The sequence below is a fragment of the Pantherophis guttatus genome, chromosome 2 (assembly GCF_059756535.1).
Source record: "Pantherophis guttatus breed Tessera chromosome 2, ASM5975653v1, whole genome shotgun sequence".
NCBI classification, from domain to species: Eukaryota; Metazoa; Chordata; class Lepidosauria; order Squamata; family Colubridae; genus Pantherophis; species Pantherophis guttatus.
The window spans coordinates 143346700-143365470 of NC_142064.1; the positions used below are offsets into that span (position 1 = coordinate 143346700).

General features: G+C 43.8%; 1 protein-coding gene across 2 annotated transcripts; it reads right to left on the reverse strand.

The window, feature by feature from the left end:
* Window positions 1–443: 443 nt before the first annotated feature.
* SMIM36 (small integral membrane protein 36) lies at window positions 444–18100 on the reverse strand. 2 transcript variants are annotated; one of them, XR_015732443.1, is made up of 2 exons: window positions 17988–18100; window positions 444–525 (listed from the first exon to the last, which is right to left on the reverse strand). XR_015732443.1 is itself a non-coding variant. In XM_060688251.2 (2 exons), exon 1 carries the CDS (start codon window positions 4719–4721, stop codon window positions 4437–4439), a length of 285 nt encoding a protein of 94 aa, XP_060544234.2. In that variant the 5' UTR covers window positions 4722–5140; the 3' UTR covers window positions 444–525; window positions 4363–4436. The 2 variants fall into 2 exon arrangements, 1 of the variants encoding a protein (XP_060544234.2); XM_060688251.2 differs by lacking the exon at window positions 17988–18100 and adding an exon at window positions 4363–5140.
* Between the last annotated feature and the right edge of the window lie 671 nt (window positions 18101–18771).

Below are 18771 nucleotides of genomic sequence, written 5' to 3' on the forward strand. Positions count from 1 at the left end.
TCTTTCTCAAATGTTGTCTTTGTGACCCAGCATTATTTAGAAAAAAAGTTCCCGTCCAAGGTCATCATTAGAATCTTGTGTCATCTAGTATTAATAGTTTTCCAATTATTTTTGTTGTATGACAGCTGCAAATTCTAGTTAAGGATGCTTGGGGAAAAAATCGAGCTCTTTTTTAAACGGGGGATGTTGGAGATTATAGTCCAAACATCTAGAAGGTTGCCAGCTGTATATGTTGAATTAAAATATCAAATATGTATGCATTTATGGACAATTTCTGTGGAAAAAAAGAAATATTTAAATAGGACCAGCAATTACAGTATATAAATGAAAATTGTTTGACACTGCTTTTTGCAATATTCATAGCTCAACACAGACAAATGCTGTAAAAATATGGAAAAACTGACACAAGTTGAAAAGAGAAGCATTAATCCAGAAACATTAAATAAGCAAAAAATGGAGCCAAGTTTATTAAACAGGTAAAATTCCTCCTCTCTGGTTTGGAAAGAAGAAAACTGGCTGATGTGCCTAAGGAGAAATACATAAATGCATTATAACAATTTGCAGAATATAATGTTACGGCATGCTTCAATTTGCATATATGCTTAACAAGGTGGATAAAATCTGTCTCCAGGCCTTAGAAATTTAAGTCTGACTGTAAAGCAGGCATCTCAGAGTTCATGGAACTTTTGCCACCTAAAGCACTACGTGTCAGGGCAAAGTCTAACGAACTGCAACTCCAAAGAGATGCTCCGATTGATTAGGTCCATTCCGGCTGCTCTTCTGCTATCATTAACTATCGTAAGATACAGCAGAGATAAGCACAGCCTTATAGACTCCTTCAAAGTCTCGATTCCATCTAGGAATGTGATGCAGGCACTACGCAGCTTTTTCCAGCAAAGGCCAAAAGGTGCTTCAGAGTACGGACTGGTGCTCATGGAAGTCCAGCTTTCAGGACCTCCTGAAACTCAAAGCATCAACCATGAAAGTTAGAACGGGCCAAGAAAAGATGCAACTGCCTAATGGCTCGGTCAACAGCCACCTTGCAAATTCTTCCATGGGCTCCAAAACATTTTTAGTCATTGAATCGGAGACAATGCACAATCCTAAGGGTTACAAAATGGGACATCTGTCCTAGCCAGGAGAGGTGGGGGACGGACGGATGGATGGACGACCAGTGGCTTTGCAGATGTTGATACACTGAAATTCCTAGTATGTCCAGTTAACTATGGTGAGAAGTGCTGAGAATTTTGCTCAATTGTCATCAGAAAAGCTACAAATCCTGGTCAAAAATGTGTGTGGTTTTTACTGAAACTCTGTAGAACACAATATTATTTAATACATTCTCCATCCTGTTCCCCCAACCCTTGGACATTCTTTCAGCAGCTTCAAGCAAACTAATCACACCATTTTTAATGCATTCCCCATAAATGTTTATTTCTTCTTCTTAACAGAATTCTTGATCTGCTGCACTTTCAATTGATTTTAAATGCTCTGTTTCCCAAAGGAGAACATTTGAGAAACACTGAAGTTTGCAAAAAGGACCTTCAAAATGAATTAAATACAATTAGCAGGATTTCTTTACTTTGGTATCTCAGCCTAATCATTGGACTGCAAACTCTCTTCTTCAGATCAGAAAAGGCATCCAACCTTCCCCAACGATACATAAGTATTTTTCCTTGCTTTAAGGTCATGTCCATCTTCCCTCCAGCTACAAATCTTCAAGGAAACTAATTTCCCAGTTCCAGAGTAAGTGATATATTTCACACAGATTTGATTGATCTTTCTCATTTAAAAAAATTATGCATTGGCAATCTGTGCATCTAAAGCATCAGACTTTTCTTTTCAAATCTAGTGTTATTGATCCATGTCGGAATAATGGCTACATGACGCACCCAAAAAATATTTTAGCTTATGTGTACAATATTTTAATCAATCTTTGAAAAAGCAAGTTGACAGAAATAGCTGTGATTAACGTCTGCTGTGAGCAGAGGGAACAGCATGGATTTTGCTGGAAGCTGCTCTCCCATTATATGAGGCATTTACTGGACTTGGCAATTAGACTATTCCTAAGAATTTAGGAAAAACAGGATAGGGTACATTCTTGTAAACACAGAGATGGTGCCTTCAGATTGTTCCTTCTCCAAAGCAGCCTCGATCCCTAAGTCACCAAAGAGAGCTTTATGAGTTGAAAAAGATAAGAATTTGGATCTCTCTGGTCCTACTCTGCTATACTGACTGGATCACAAATGCTTTTCAACCATAATATAGATTGTTCCATTCTGATTTAGTGTGAAGCCAGCTTCTCTGATTTGTAAACCAAGAATTATAGTTAAGATTAGGGTGAATTAGGCCCAACAGTTTCTTCAACAAACCCTACTTTGTTATGTTGTTGTCTGGGATGTTCTATAACGTTCCCAATTATTTGGCCAGTACAGAACATTTGCACATGTTCACACAGAAGATAAATTGAAGGACATGCTAATGCAGTGTGAGGAAATGTACCACAATGTTATCCTTCAGAGATTGGGTCCCATGCATTCCACATTGTGCTGAAGTGTCAAATGCGGAATAAGTAACACTTACTCACCCATACTTTATAGCAAAACCTATTATGTTCCATTTGTTTAAGAATGTACTTTACTGCAAGCATATAAACACTATTATCCATGTAGATTATTAGATCCATTATAACATCCCCAAGGTGTCCTTCCTTGCCTTGGTGGAGGAAAAGTAGCTTCTGTAGCAAATGTTTATCTTAACTTCATATAAAACATGAACCATAAGTCATATAAACCATAAGTCATATGATGTAGTGGTTAAGACACCAGGCTAGAAAGCAGGAGACCGTGAGTTCAAGTCCCGCCTTAGCCATGAAAGCTGGCTAGGTGATTTTTGGCCAGTCCCTCTCTCTCAGACCAACCCATCTCAAATAATTGTTGTTGTGGGGAAAATAAATCTAGGAAGGTAAGGTGTGTTGAATATGTTTGCTGCCTTGGGCTGTTTGTAAAATATATAAAGCTGGGATACAAATAAAATAAAATAACATAACACCCCAATGATGCACTTGAAGTGATGTCCCAGTGCCTGGAGGCTGTACGGATCTGGATGGGGAGGAACAGGCTCAAGCTCAACCCTTCCAAGACTGAGTGGCTGTGGTTCCCGGCATCCCGATATAGTCAGTTGACTCCATCACTGACTATTGGGGGCGAGTCTTTGGCCCCCACAGAGAGGGCTCGTAATCTGGGAGTCCTCCTGGATACTCAGCTGTCCTTGGAGGAACATCTGACGGCTGTGACCAGGGGGACCTTTTATCAGGTTCGCCTGATTCGCCAGTTGCGGCCCTTTCTTGATCGGGATTCCCTGTGCACAGTCACTCATGCCCTCGTGACCTCTCGCCTTGATTACTGTAACGCTCTCTACATGGGGCTCCCCTTGAAGAGCACCCGGAGGCTCCAACTGGTCCAGAACGCAGCAGCGCGGGTAGTGATGGGAGCAGCATGGCGCTCCCATGTAACACCGCTCCTGCGCGAGCTGCACTGGCTCCCAGTGGTCTTCCGGGTGCGCTTCAAGGTGTTGGTTATCACCTTTAAAGCGCTCCATGGCATAGGGCCTAGTTATCTTCGAGACCGCCTACTGCCACCAACGACCTCCCACCGACCCGTGCGCTCCCACAGAGAGGGCCTCCTCGGGGTGCCATCAGCCAAACAATGCAGGCTGGTGACCCCCAGGTGGAGGGCCTTCTCTGTGGGGGCACCTACCCTCTGGAATCAGCTGCCCCCAGAGATAAGGAGAATCCATGACCTCAGTGCCTTCCACCATGCCCTTAAAACCTTCTTTTTTCAACAAGCCGGGCTGGCCTAATTCCTTTTTAAGTGTTTTTAATTGTTTTGTTTGTTTATTGTTTTAATTAAGGGGGCCAAATTTATATATATATATTTAACTGTATTTTAATATTTGTATTTGATGTTTTTATTTGGCTGTTCACCGCCCTGAGTCCTCAGGGAGAAGGGTGGTATACAAATTCAAAAATAAATAAATAAATAAATAAATAAATAAATAAATAAATAAATAAATAAATAAATAAATGTCTATTTCTCCTCTTGCCCATTTCTCTGGCAAATCATTGATTTATTCTGGAAAAAGACATACCCACCCCAACTCAATTCAGATTTCAGAGTATTCTATTATCTTGACACCCTTAACATCAGCCAGAGGCAGAGGTCATATGTGAAAATAACAAATAAAAAGAAGTTGGATTTGTTAAGAGCTAAGTCCAATGTCACCCATATCCTAGCAATACTATACTGTACTGAAATCACCCTTTCTAGCATGCGTCCACGCAAGCTGTCAATATTGGCTTACCTGACTCTCTTATCCTTGTGCAAACAGGAGAGAATCATGCAAAGTTAGAATACTGGAGAAAGGAAAGATCTTTTTTATACTGATGTTGTCTTTTTCGTGGCTGCATCAGATGCACTTTCGTAAGCAGGGACGAGTCCTCTTGCCCAGTGGATACTAGGGCATCCCTGCTGCACTACCATCAACTGGATTGGCGCCTGGGTTTCCATGGGAATCGCCGAAATACACTCCTTACTGGGATCTTTCCCTCGACAGTCATAAAGCACGCAAGAGATCAGGAAAACCAAAAGCAAGATCACATAACTCACAACCAGAATGACCAGGTTCAAGGTCACAAGGTCAAGCTCTAGATAAAATTCCATTGGATCCCAGGATTTATTTATTTAGCAGGACCTCTGTCACTGGAATCGGATGTAGAAGCACAAGTGGAGCAGCGACAAATCTCGACAGATACAGTATACTGAATTTGCAGCAAAAATTTCATCTTTCATCTTGCATGTTCTGGTAGGAGTAGGTTCTTCCACCCTGTACCCCACCCTAATGGCATGATTAAAGCCTCTCACTTTAATAACTTAAGCTCCTTTTTAATTCAATCATGTCAACAGTGACAGAACCTACATTTGGATGCTTTTCAGCAACACAGGAATATGGGATTTTGTGTGTGTGTGTGAGAATGATATGTATCATCCCTCCTATCCTTTGCCTCACCAGTGAGGCTTTCTTCTTCTCCTTTGTCATATAGAAAATGCAAGAAGGAAACAGGCCCCGAGGCATGCTGCTTTGGGATACACAGGGAAAGGGCCACATTAATTCTGAAGAGGCTTTTTTTTTTTTTTTTTTGCTTTAATTTATATGCCGCCCTTCTCCGGAGAGTCAGGGCAGCTTACAATGCGTTAAGCAATAGCCTTCATCCTTTTGTATATTTATACAAAGTCAGCTTATTGCCCCCACAATCTGGGTCCTCATTTCACCTACCTTTGAAAGGATGGAAGGCTGACTCAACCTTGAGCCTGGTGAGATTTGAACTTGCAGTAATTGCAAGCAGCAGATGTTAATAACAGTGCTTTAGTCCACTGTACTACAGGCTTTTGTGAGTAAATTGCAGCCATTATAACAATATACTTCAATATTTCAATCCAGATGATCTATTGCGGTTTCTCTCAAAGGGCAGGAGGCACCTGCAGATTCCGCAAAGGGAACAAGAGCCCAAGTGATTTTCAGAAAGTCAGAGAATTTGGTTTTCCAGTCTATTATTATTTATTAATTAGACTTCTATACTGCCCTTCTCCTGAAGGACTCATGCACGATTGCAATGTTGGAAACCAAATTATAATTCTCGGGGAAAATAATTTAATAGCACTTTTTTTTCATATGTAAACAAACAACACCCCCAAAAATGATTTTAACAAAAGGCTGAAAAATTCAAGCTTAATGTCTGAAGCCCTGAGGTTGTGTTTCACCTCTGCAGTGAAGTAATGTCTTGGTCTTATTATGCAAAGTCCTTTTTCTCACGGACTCTTGGTAACAGTAACAGAGTTGGAAGGGACCTTGGAGGACATCTAGTCAAACCCCCTGCTTACGCAGGAGACCGGGATTCGAACCGCCGAACTGCCGATCTTTCTGATCCTTTCTGATTCTACCCAGTCAGGTCCCTCCTCCTGTTTGTGAAAATGGGATAATAATACCGCTTATCTTCAAAGTTTTTTTTTGTTTTTGTTTTTTTTAAAGATCACATCTCTACAGAAAGTAGTGGAGAACTTTAAGACTGGGCATTACCCTTTCTAATTGATTTTTCTCTTAATATAAAAATTCAGAAAACCTGTTGCCACTGTGTTTTCACAGCTTGATGGTGGGAGCTTCAGGATCTGTCACCTGCATCTCACCACAGAAGACAAGAAAGTGCTGTACAAACATGATGAATTATCAATGCATTTTTTATTTTTATCTGGTCTTTATTATTTTTTTTTAATAACTCAAGCATATCTATTTATTTATTTAGCGCATGGCATATCATACATGGACTAAGCAATATATTATAACTTTTCAAGCATACCTAATTGTTGTGTATGTATCTATTTTGTGCGGGAAATTCAAATTCACAGTGAATTCTGATTGGTTCTTGGTTGCCTCTGGAAAGTATATAAAGAGGGCTGTTGCCTGTGAGTTTTTGCTGAAGTCTCACCCTGAATTAAAGAGCTGTTGTTACTAGCCTGCTTGTGCCTCCTGTTATTCCCGCGCTACAACATTGGCGACGAGGGTTGGATAGAGGCCACAAGAGGCAAATCAAAAAAGAGCTTGGAGTTTCAGCCAGGGTGACTAGCGAACACGAAGACACGGCATGTCTGCCTACGTTCCGCCAAAACCCTTCGACCCAACCCGAGAGAAGTGGGGATCGTATCTGACCAGGTTCGAGTGATCCCTGGAAGCGAGCGAAATGCAAGGGCTTTCGGCAAACAGGAAAAGGGCCCTGTTCTTAAGCCACTGCGGACCAGACATGTTTGAGATGGCCGAATCACTCTGCGAGCCAACCCCAGTCCAGACGGTTCCCTGGGACATCCTCCAGGCCAACCTGAGAGCCCACTACGCTCCAGTTCTGTCTAAATTTGTTCAGCGCTACGAACTCCGGCAACAAGTTCAAAAAGAAGGAGAGCCGGTCAGCGCTTATGTGGCTGCACTTCGAAAAGCCGCAACGCATTGTGACTACAGAGACTTAGACGACGCGCTGCTTGAACAATTGATTTGCGGGGTTCAAGATACCAGGTTACAAAGGCGTCTTCTAGCCAAGCCAGACCTAACGCTAGCCGGTGCGCTAGACGAAGCCCGAGCACATGAGGCCTCAACAAAAGCTTTGGAAGCGCTGCAGCGACCAAGTTCAAGCAAAGACAGGCCGAAAACAGCCCCCGTCCACAGAGAAGAGGTGCGAACCAGCACAGAGGAAGAGTCGGACGAGGACGTCTTCCATACAGAAAAGAAATTGAGCGAACAAAGCCGCCGCCACGAGAATTGCCCTAGCTGTGGCGGGGATCACGAGAGACATTCATGTAAATACAGAGAAGCCATTTGCAGGCGTTGCGATAGAAAAGGCCACCTAGCACGAGTTTGCAGAGCTCAATTTCTGCGTAGTCGAAAGCCACGTGACTACCGCGACCAACCAGAACTGGCTCGTTCAAAACAGCCAATCAAAGATGACGGCGTGAGAAAACGGCGTGAACCTCAAAAGCGGGAGACCTACAGCACGAGAATTGGCCAAGCCAGCACAACCGACGACGAGAAAGTCTACACGAAAGTAGAAATCAACGGCAAATTCTGCGAAATGGAAATCGACACCGGGTCTACATTATCGATCATGTCCTGATCAACCCTCAAGGCACTCCTGCCCAAGTTTCAGAAGAACCAGCTGTCCCGTCAGAAAATCCGCCTACTCGACTACCAGGGAAACCGAGTTCCCATTGAAGGCGTGGGCACATTCTGGGTCACCTACGGCGAGTTCCAGAAAGAGCTGCCCCTGACCGTCATTAGCAAGCCCCTACCAAGTCTACTGGGCATGAAATGGTTCCAGGCCCTCGGCATGGGCTTCACGGGCGTTCACAGCATCAGCGAATCATCACTTAAAGAAATCCTGCTCCACGAGTTTCGGGACATTTTCGAAGAGACTCTAGGCAAGTACGTGGGGACCCCTATATCTTTTAATTTAGACCCCAATGTAGCGCCAATTAGACTGAAAGTAAGGCGAGTTCCCTTTGCTTTAAATCCCAAAATTGATGCGGAGCTCGACAAGCTCATTAAGCAAGGGGTGCTAGTTCCCGTGGATCACGCTAAGTGGGAAACCCCAATAGTCACGCCAGTCAAATCGGATGGCTCAATTAGAATTTGCGCTGACTATAAATGTTCGATTAACAAGGCGTTGCAGCAGAGCGCCTATCCAGTTCCAATAGTCCACCATCTACTACACTCCCTGGGGCCTGGCAAGCTATTCGCAAAACTAGACCTTGCGCAGGCGTACCAGCAACTGCCAGTAGATGACGTTACGGCAGAATCACAGACAATAGTAACTCAAAGAGGTGCCTTCAAATGCACCAGGCTTCAGTTTGGGGTCAGCATCGCCCCAGGACTTTTTCAAAGCACAATGGAGCACCTTCTACAAGGCCTCCCAGGCATCGTCCCGTATTTTGACGACGTTTTAATTAGTGGCCAAGATGAAGTTCAGTTAGGACAAAGGGTTAGACAAGTCTTAACCAGATTCAGAGAAGCGGGACTTAAACTCAAACGGAATAAATGCAAGATAGCGGTTCCATCAGTGGAATTCTTAGGCTATCGAATCGACGGCACAGGCATTCACCCCACAGAAAGCAAAATTAGGGCTATCCAAAGCGCGCTCACCCCCAAGTCGAAATCCGAGCTGCAGGCTTTCCTGGGCCTTCTCAATTTCTATACGATGTTTTTGAAACACAAAGCCACCGTTGCGGAGCCTCTGCACAGGCTCCTGGGAAAAAACGTTCCGTGGGTTTGGGGCAAGCGAGAAGCGACCGCATTCAACACGGTTAAGAGACTTTTGTCTGAGGACAGTTTCCTCATCCAGTACAATTCTGAACTACCTCTAGTATTGGTCTGTGACGCTTCCCCCTTTGGCGTAGGTGCGGTTTTAAGCCATAGACTGCCGAATGGGTTAGAGGCGCCCATCGCCTATTACTCTCGCACTCTGTCTAGTGCTGAAAGGAACTATAGCCAGCTAGATAGGGAGGCACTAGCAGCTGTAGCGGGGGTCAAAAAATTTCACGAGTATTTGTTTGGCCGCACCTTTGAACTTATTATAGACCACCAGCCTCTTTTGGGACTTTTGGCTGGAGATAAACCAACCCTGGCGGCTCTCTCCCCCCGGATGACCAGATGGTTCATTTTCTTGGCCGCATATTCGTACAGACTGCTCCACCGGCCGGGCAAAACCTTAGGACATGCTGATGCCCTCAGCCGATGTCCTTTGCCCGAATTATTGGACAACCCGACCCCGGAAGCCCCGGTCTTACTGCTTGACATTGTTTCCCCGGGCCCCATTTCTTCGAACGAGGTGGTGAGGGTTTCTGCCAGAGACTCTGTTTTGCGCACAGTAATGGGCTGGGTAACGAGGGGTTGGCCTACCAAGGTGGACGGTGGTGACTTCCAATTGTACTTTAACAAAAAAAAATGAACTGTCAATGTTGGGGGGTTGATTGTTGTGGGGAGACAGGGTGGTCATTCCTTCGCAGTTAAGGCACAGAGTTCTAGAAATGCTGCATGGGGGACACCCTGGTGTTGTTTGCATGAAAGGCCTAGCTTGTAACTATGTTTGGTGGCCACATCTCGACCAAGATGTCACTGAGTGGGTGGGGAAGTATAGGCCCTGCCAGGAGTCCCGCCCAGATCCTCCCATAGCGCCCGTTTGGGAATGGGAAAAACCAAAAGGACCGTGGGGGAGGATTCACATCGATTTCGCTGGCCCGTTCCATGGCCAGAACTTTCTTATTATTGTAGATGCATATTCTAAGTGGCTCGAAATTGCCTTAATGCCATCTACCACTTCTGAGGCCATAATCAAAGTACTCAGAAAAGTATTCGCAACACACGGTTTGCCGGACACCCTGGTATCCGACAATGAGCCCCAATTCACGGCAACTCAATTCGAAGGCTACTTAGCCGAATTAGGCATAAGACATGCATTATCCACTCCTTTTCATCCGGCTTCTAATGGCCTTGTTGAAAGATTTGTAAGAATGGCCAAAGAAGCCCTCTCCCGACTCGATGCAGGGAACTGGCAGGCTAGAATAGATGAGTTCTTAGCGGTACAGCATGCCACCCTGTGCCCCACTTCGGGCCGCAGCCCAGCCGAGCTTTTAATGGGCCGAAAGCTACGATGCGTTCTAGACAGACTGCATCCTAATTACTCCTCCGATAGCTTCACCGGGGAAGGGGGAGGACTAAGACATTTCGAAGTAGGATCACCAGTTTTTGCTAGAAGCTACACCAATGGGCCTTTATGGGTAGAGGAAACCATTGTAGGAATTACCAGTCCAAAGTCATACACAGTTGATATAGGGCATGGTAAAATCTGGAGGAGACATATAGATCAATTGCGTAAACATTTACCAAACGAAAACTCGTGTCCTAACTATCCAAGTCTTCCTGACACAGCTACCTCAAGCCCGAGTAGGCGGAATACTTATCTGGCAACCCTGAGTTCCAGCGCCACCCCAGCGAACCGACACTCCCAGCCGGAGATAGCCACACCTCCAGAGAAATCCAGGAGGTTCCATTGGCGGAGCTGGGAGAGACGGGAGGTCCCTCCGACCGGCTCGACGCCTCGCCAACAACTGAACTACGCAGGTCAACCAGGATTAAGACACGCCCTGGTCACCTGCGTGATTTTGTATGTAAATATGTAAATAGATAGAATAAGTGTCTTCTGGGAGGGGAGGGGTGTTGTGTATGTATCTATTTTGTGCAGGAAATTCAAATGCACAGTGAATTCTGATTGGTTCTTGGTTGCCTCTGGAAAGTATATAAAGAGGGCTGTTGCCTGTGAGTTTTTGCTGAAGTCTCACCCTGAATTAAAGAGCTGTTGTTACTAGCTTGCTTGTGCCTCTTGTTATTCCCGCGCTACAACACTAATACTCCTCCTTCCTCCTATTTTCCTCACAAGAGCAACCCTGTGAGGTGGGTCTTGCTGAGAGAGGATGATTGGCCTGAGATCACCCTGCCTTCTTTCATGCCTAAAGCAGGACTAGAACTCACAATTTCCCAATTTCTAGCTTGATGTCATTAAGCATTAGACCAAACTACATTTATTACAATTAAGCCAACTGTTGGAAGAAATATCCTTCTGGGTTCAGTTCCAAGTGGGGAGAAAGACACTGGAAACATGGTGGCTGTTTGGAAAGATGGTTTTTAATGGTGGACAGGATCACATGGTTTGAGGTCCTGGGCAAAAACGGGCAGAGATGCTGAGAGTGCTTGGGTGTTATACCCTCTCTGGGTTTTTGAATTTGAGCTTGTATTCTGATTGGTTGTCAGACTCCCATGGGGCCATACAGGGGTAACTTTGTAGGTTGTCTGTGTCCCAGGCTTGGTTGAGCCTTGCTGGGTGATGATGTAATGAAAGGGCTTTGGGCAAGTCTTACTATGGCTCTGCCTGAAGGAGATAGATCTTTGTTATGTAGAATAGACTGGCTCAGGCCTTAATGGCCCATTAACAAAGGGGGGGGGGGAGGGGCTGAGTTTCTGCCTCCCTTTTAGGGGAAACATTCTGCCCTTTTAATATTTCCTAAAATATCTCATTTTCCTGGGGGGGGGGCGCTAACTTCCTACACAACAAAAGCACATTTCTGTCAGTAGGAGTGGATAACATACGTTCACCATTAAGGATCAGATATCTGAGAATCCCTCTTTTTTTTGGGGGGGGGGGGAAGGATGTAGAGGCTCAAAAATGACATTTCTAAGGGTGCTCCTGGGTGATATTTGGCCTGTTAGCTGGGTCTTTGGCTTGAGGGAATTGCAAAACTTTGACGGAGAGACACTAAAGAACATTTGGCAATTGTAAACGGACAGATAAGGTTAAGGAGGAAAGGTCAGTTTGCTTTATTCAAGGCCTCAACAGTGGAGAGATTGGTTATATCTCAAGCATACTTTGCAAAACATGGAATCTCAACTTGGAAAAGAGACGAACTTAATCTATCCAGATCGAGGAAACAAGGCTAAGAAAACCCCGAGCTTCTGCTGCATTTCTCCTGGGCTGGGGAGGGAATTAAGGCCGTTAACGTGGCTATTCACCTCAGTCAGAGAGCAGAGAGCTCTAAAGTCAATGCAAGCATAATTTCTTCGCAGAGTAAGAAGAGGGTCAAAAGAGAAAAACTACCTTAAGAGAAATGACATAAAAGTTATTACAGCACTGAAAACAAAACACAGCAGGCCATACTGTTTTTTGTGACTGGCCATTCTAAATTATAGCCAGACATAATGGCTTCCATTAAGCAGTTCCTAATAGATTCTCATGCAGGGTAAATGTTGAACATAATTGAGAATATCCTTAGAATATTAGAATTAGAATATTAGAATATTGGGGCATTCTAGGTGTACCTGATTCTATTAAGGTAGCCCATACCTGTCCATTTCTTTAGCGACCGTTTGAACAGCGCTAAAAAAAAGTGAGTTCCTGCACTTATGTACGTCCCTGCAGCATCCCCACAATCAAATGATCAAAATTCCGGTGCTTGACAACTGACACATGTTTATCAAGTTTGCAGCATACCCAAGGTCATGTGATCGCCATTTGCAACCTTCCCCACTGGCTTCTGACAAGCAACGACAATGGGGGGGGGAGCTGGATTCACTTAATGACCATGTGATTCACTTAACAACTGCAGTGATACGCTTAACTGTGGCAAAAAAAGTTGTAAAATCACTTAACAACTGGTCCCAATTGTGGTTGTAATTTGAGGACTAGCTTTGTACTCCATTGAGTACATTTCTAGGCCAAATACATTATTGTGGCAGGAAACATCCTTTTCAGCACAGACTAAAAAGCCCACTTATGTATCAAATTAAAAATAATCACATGGTTTTTGAAGGCCAGGCATAACATTTTCTGTCTAAAAGGAGAACTGAGGCCTTTACTGGTTCATTCATTCATTCATTTATGAGCTAATTACTGTTTCCATTGATTGTATTATCTAGACTAATTGAAGCTGTGCTCGGAATTTCTTTTGCATCACAGTTTTGTTTCTTTTCATTTGTGGGAAAATAATACTTTCAGATTTCTGTTTTGTTCACACAAGGAAAACTGCAACGAAGTCAGTTTTATTTGATTAGAAATGGTACATTTTGTCTAAATGTACCATTTTGGAGATAAACACTTTTGGGTTTAAAATCTCACTGCCATAACTCCTGTGTGGAGATTATTTTCTCTTTTATCAGCTTTTTTCCTAGGAGTACAGGTAGGTATAGTACAGTAGATACTATGTATGGACCAGTGGTGTTGACCATTTATTATCTTTGTCTTTCATTTACTCAACAATGTGATTCAAACTCTGCCATTACGTTCTTATATGTGCTGTTACAGCACAAGTGGACTGAGCTGGTATTATGATACCATAATGCATTAAAAAAAACTATTTTAGTGTCACGGTGGCCAGTTGAAGTCACTGATAGCTGTGGTCCAACAGAAACTTCAAAATGGCATTAAAGTAGTTGAACACAATTGGAAAGGATCTTGGGAATGAAGCAGGAAAGCGAAAGCTTTTGGGAGGATTGAAGCAACCAAGGCAGAAAACCAAGAGGTGGATACTAAACAGAACCATTATCAGCCAAGGCAGGTAATGTCAAACGCCGGGGAAATCAGGAGATTCAGGCAGTTCAAATGAGTATAAAGATTTATGGCAAGCTTAAGCTCTCTACAAGAATCTGATCAACTGAGCATTAAGGGAAATGCGCAGGAGATAAGACAGGCATTCAAGGTAGGCCGGACTTACATCTCTTGCGGGTGCACAAGGACTCATGACATGTTTAACCCCTCCCTCAGGTTCAGCCTGCTCATTTCCTACAGCAGGGGTGTCAAACTCGCGATGACATGTTGTTGTCATGTGATGTATTGCAATGTTTCCCCCCTTCGCTAAACTGGGGGTGGGGGTGGCCAGCGCGTGATGCATCCAGCCCACGGGCTTCAGGTTTGACATCCCTGTCCTACAGGAAACTTAGTAATTTCACAGCTACTTCCAAAGTAATAGTTGAAGGTCTTGAGAGAGAGGTTCGTCAGCCCTACAAGGTAGACCAGACTAAAAACCCAATGCCATGCAAGTCAAGACTACTTTGATTGTAATAGCTATAGTAATAGAATTGCAAGTCTGAATGTGGCTTTCTCCTCCCTCCCTTTATCTTTGTCTGAACTAGGAAGGAGTTTGTCTGAGACATTTTCTCAAATTATTTTCTTGGCCCCGGGCTCAAGCGTCTCTTATCCGCTTGAGCCCGGTAATGATTCTTCCCTTTGCCCTTCAAGGCCATTCCCTCTTCCCTTTACAGATGCAGATCAGAGGTCGGTTTCAGCAGGTTCTGACCAGTTCTGGAGAATCGGTAGCAGAAATTTTGAGTAGTTTGGAGAACCAGTAAATACTACCTCTGACTGGCCCCACCCAGTGGTGAAATCTAAAATTTGTTACTACCGGTTCTGTGGGCGTGGCTTGGTGGGGGGTGTTAATGTGACTGAGTGGGCATGGCCAACTTTTTTTTTTCTTTTAAAAACATTTTTTCTACAACCTCTGAAGAGGTTGTAAAAAAAATGCTTTTAAAAGCCTCTGACGATCTCAGCTGAGTTGCCTGATCGGCAGAGGCTTTTAAAAGAAAAAAAGCCTCTGCCGGTTAGGCAACTCAGCTGAGATTGTCAGAGGCTTTTAAAAGCAATTTTTTTCAACCTCTTCAGCCAAAGAGGTTGTAGAAAAATGCTTTTAAAAGCCTCTGATGATCCCAGCTGAGCCGTGCGATCATCAGAGGCTTTTTTTACTTTTAAAAGCATTTTTTCGGTGGAAGAGGTTGTAGAAAAAATGCTTTTAAAAGTAAAAAAAAAAGCCTCTGATGATCACACGGCTCAGCTGGGCATGGGGGGTGGGGTGGCCAGGGATTTTTGCTACCGGTTCTCTGAACCACCCGCCTCCATTGCTACTGGATTGGGCGATCCAGTCCAAACTGGGACTTTCACCCCTGGCCCCGCCCCCATCTATTCTCTGCCTACCGAGTCCCAGCTGATGGGGAGGAAATGGGGATTTTGCAGTAACCTTCCCCTGGAGTGGGATGGGAATGGAGATTTTTCAGTATCCTTCCCCTGCCGTGCCCACCAAGCCACGCCCCCCAATTCATGCCACGCCCACCAAGCCACACCCACAAAACCGGTAGTAAAATTTTTTGAAATCCACCACTGATGCAGATGGTGTGCAGAGAACAAAGTAGTAAACAAATTTGGACACAGTATGAAATTAGATATTTATTGGCTTGGGACCACCTTTATACTGAATATGGATGCAGGTTCAAGTATCGATTTGAAAAGTAAAACCAAGGTGGTCTATCGACATGGGGCTGGGGAGTCTGTTTTAGTTCCCCATAGTTTCTGGCTCTGACTGAGGAATGAGTTCAAGTTTCCTGAGTGAAAAATAGTACTCCAAATGCTATTTCAAATCCATTACAGGAGGTGAGTCAGGTTAGTGTTTGGGAGCAAAAAAAATAAATAAAAAAAAAAATCAGAAGGAATCTGGTAGCACCTTTTCTGACAAATGCATTTGTTTTCATTAATGGAGGTAAGCTTTTGGCAGCTGCGGCTCACCTTATCTGATGCGCAAAAAAAGCTAGTTAGTCCCAGTTTAACCACTCTGCAACTCTGATGAGGTGAGCTACAGTTCACAAAATTGTATGCCTTTGAACAAAATGTGTTAGTCAGAAACAGCTTTACCAAAAATGTTGGTTCATTTCAAGCCCCATCACTTTTACATCAGGCTATAGACTTCAGGAAATAAACCTTTAATCTTTTGCCCTCTGGTGGTAATAAAGGGAAGAGAAGCTTTTCCTTCAGAAAATCCAGTAGCAAGGATCTTTTAGGCTTCCCTTAAACAAAGTTTTCAGTATCAATTAGTTTTAATGTTCACACTCTCTAACATTCTTTAGGGGTTGGGGCTACTATATCTGACTAACTCTCTCTTCTTTGATATCCTACCTATATCCCAAAATCATTCTCAGGGGCCTTGTTCCAAATGCAAATCTGCAAGCAGACAAAAAAAAGCTTTTATGTTTTTATTCTATGAATATGCTAATATTTTAATTCAGGTTAAGTTCCATTCAATTTAACTGTGTTCTTAACCTATCTATAACTGCCATGTTTGCATTTTGTTTAGAGGTTTAGAGTACATTTTAATTACAGATGTAGGATGTTGTATTCAGTACAGGTAGCCCTCGACTTACGACCACAGATGAACCCCAAATTTCTGTTGCTAAGCGAGGCAGTTGTTAAGTGAGTTTTGCCCAATTTTCAGCCTGCTACCAGTTCTCTGAACTACTCAAAATTTCCGCTACTGGTTCAGAACCTGGGGAGAACCAGTAGCAACCCACCAGTGGGAGAGAAGTTTTCGGGACTGCATATCTTCATTTCTGATGTCTTGGGTGAATTGGGGGGTGATGGTACTCAGAAAACTCTATCCTCCACAGTCACTGTTTGCCTTAAAAGAAATTCATCATTAGTACTAATATCTTCCCACTGGGAAAGTTTTCATGTGGATGTTTTTAAAAATTGCAGTTGGAAGTGCTGAACCTGTATTCCTCAGATCCATGCTCCCAGTTGTCTGCTTTCCACGGAGGAAATAAATCTGCAAGAGCTGGAGATAGGAGCACACTTACAGCTCAGGGGTTGTGCTTTGCATGCTGGGGGTCCAGTGTCAATCCTTGGCATGCAGCCGATAAGAATGTCACTATTGGTTGAACAATTACTCTGTGACCTGGGATAAGGGGTGATTTATTTATTTATATTCATGATGATGATGATCTAAAGCAGGGGTGTCAAATTCAAGGCCTGCGGGCTGGATGTGGCCCATGGAGTGCTTAGATCTGGCCTGCGGGGCCTCCCTGGAAGCAGTGAAGGACCAGCCCATGCTGCGTCTGGCCCGGGTTGCAGGAGGCCATCGCAGCTGAAAACGGAGCTCGCAAGGGCTGCGTGCAGTCCTCCTGAGCTCTGTTTTCACTGGCAGAGGGTTGTAGGAGGCCATTGTAGCTGAAAACAGAGCTCAGGAGCCCATTTTCGCTGGTAGAGTGCTTGGGCCACCACAGGCGCCCCCAAAATGAGTGACATTGAGTTGGCCATGCCCACCCTGGCCACACCCACCCCAACCCCCTGGGGTCAAACACAACCCTGATGTGGCTCTCAATGAAATAGAGTTTGACACCCCTGATCTAAAATCCTAAAGTCCTTTAGGATCTAAAGTCCTAAAGCTTTGGTTCATGAGAACCAACCTAGAACTAAGGAGAAATTTCCTGTCAGTGAGAACAATTAATCAATGGAATGACTTGCCTCCAGAAATTGTGGGTGCTCCAACGCTGGAGGTTTTTAAGAAGAGATTGGACAACCATTTGTCTGAAATGGTATAGTGTTTCCTGCCTGAGCAGCGGGTTGGACTAGAAGACCTCCAAGGTCCCTTCCAACTCTGTTATTCTATTTCTAAGTATCCTTACAAAATAAATTCCCTCTTCCCTTTCTTTTTTTTTTATTGTTATATTGAGTTCTAATTCACTCCAAGAAAATAGCAGCAGGACTTTCTGGCAGTGGCAAGGTTGTGAGTGTAACAAAATGAATTGAACACAAGTTATTATGTCCTGAGAGCCAGTTTGGTGTAAGTTAAGTTAAGGCACCAAGTTAGAAACCCGGAGACTCTGGGCTTTTGCACCAGACCAGGTGGGTGACTTTGGGCCAGGAAGTGGCAGACCCTAAAATGGAGGCAAGGGCAAACCACTGACAAGTACATTGCAGAGATTTGCCCAGGTATTGCCAGAAGTCAGTACTAACTCGATCCCCATCAAGAAAAGTTATGTCCCACTGATGAAGCTCTGATAAACCCAATTAAGTTTTAACTCACCGGAAGACCATTCCTTTCTGGGAACCGTAAAAGCATTGCATGATGGAAACCAGTGGATCACAGCAATCTCTCTTCCAGCAATCCACACCATTGGATCACAAGAACAACTCTGCTCATCTGGCTGGGTTACATTACCTCTGTAGCGTGATAGCAACTGCCAAGAATACGTAGAGAAGGTAGAAAGAGAAATTTACCAAGGTGTGGCTGGAAGGAGAATGTTAAATAGAGAAGCAAAAGTTTCTTCACCTCACTCATTGCCTGATACCAGCATTACAAGAATGCGCCCAATAATAGGAAGGTTATATTAAATGTCTGCAATAAGAATAATAAAAACTTGTATGGCCCATTTATTTAAATTTATTCCTTGACGAACCACCCCAAGGCACCAAGGACAACTTCCCATAATAAATTTGTAATTAAGATGGCATGAATATTTCAATCTGTTAAGATAACTTTAAATCTGTAGGAACTAATTATTAGAAAGATTAAAAAGCAGAGAAAGGCTTTGGCAGGGCCACTTACATTCCAGGCATGCCAGAGCAAGCAGGTATGTCTTCTAAAAATTCAAAGTGGGGGCCTGATCTCTCGCTCAAAGACACAATCAACAGACTTTGTTCAGCAAACTCAAGATTGCTGTGATCAGTACAGACTGGCAAAATCTCGCATACTGGCTCCATCAGATGCACCAAATGGTTTCCAAACTTATGAGTAGAAATAGCTATGGCGTCTATTTGTGCATTTACTTTGCTTTTTCACAAAAGCTTATGTGATTTCAATGCAGATT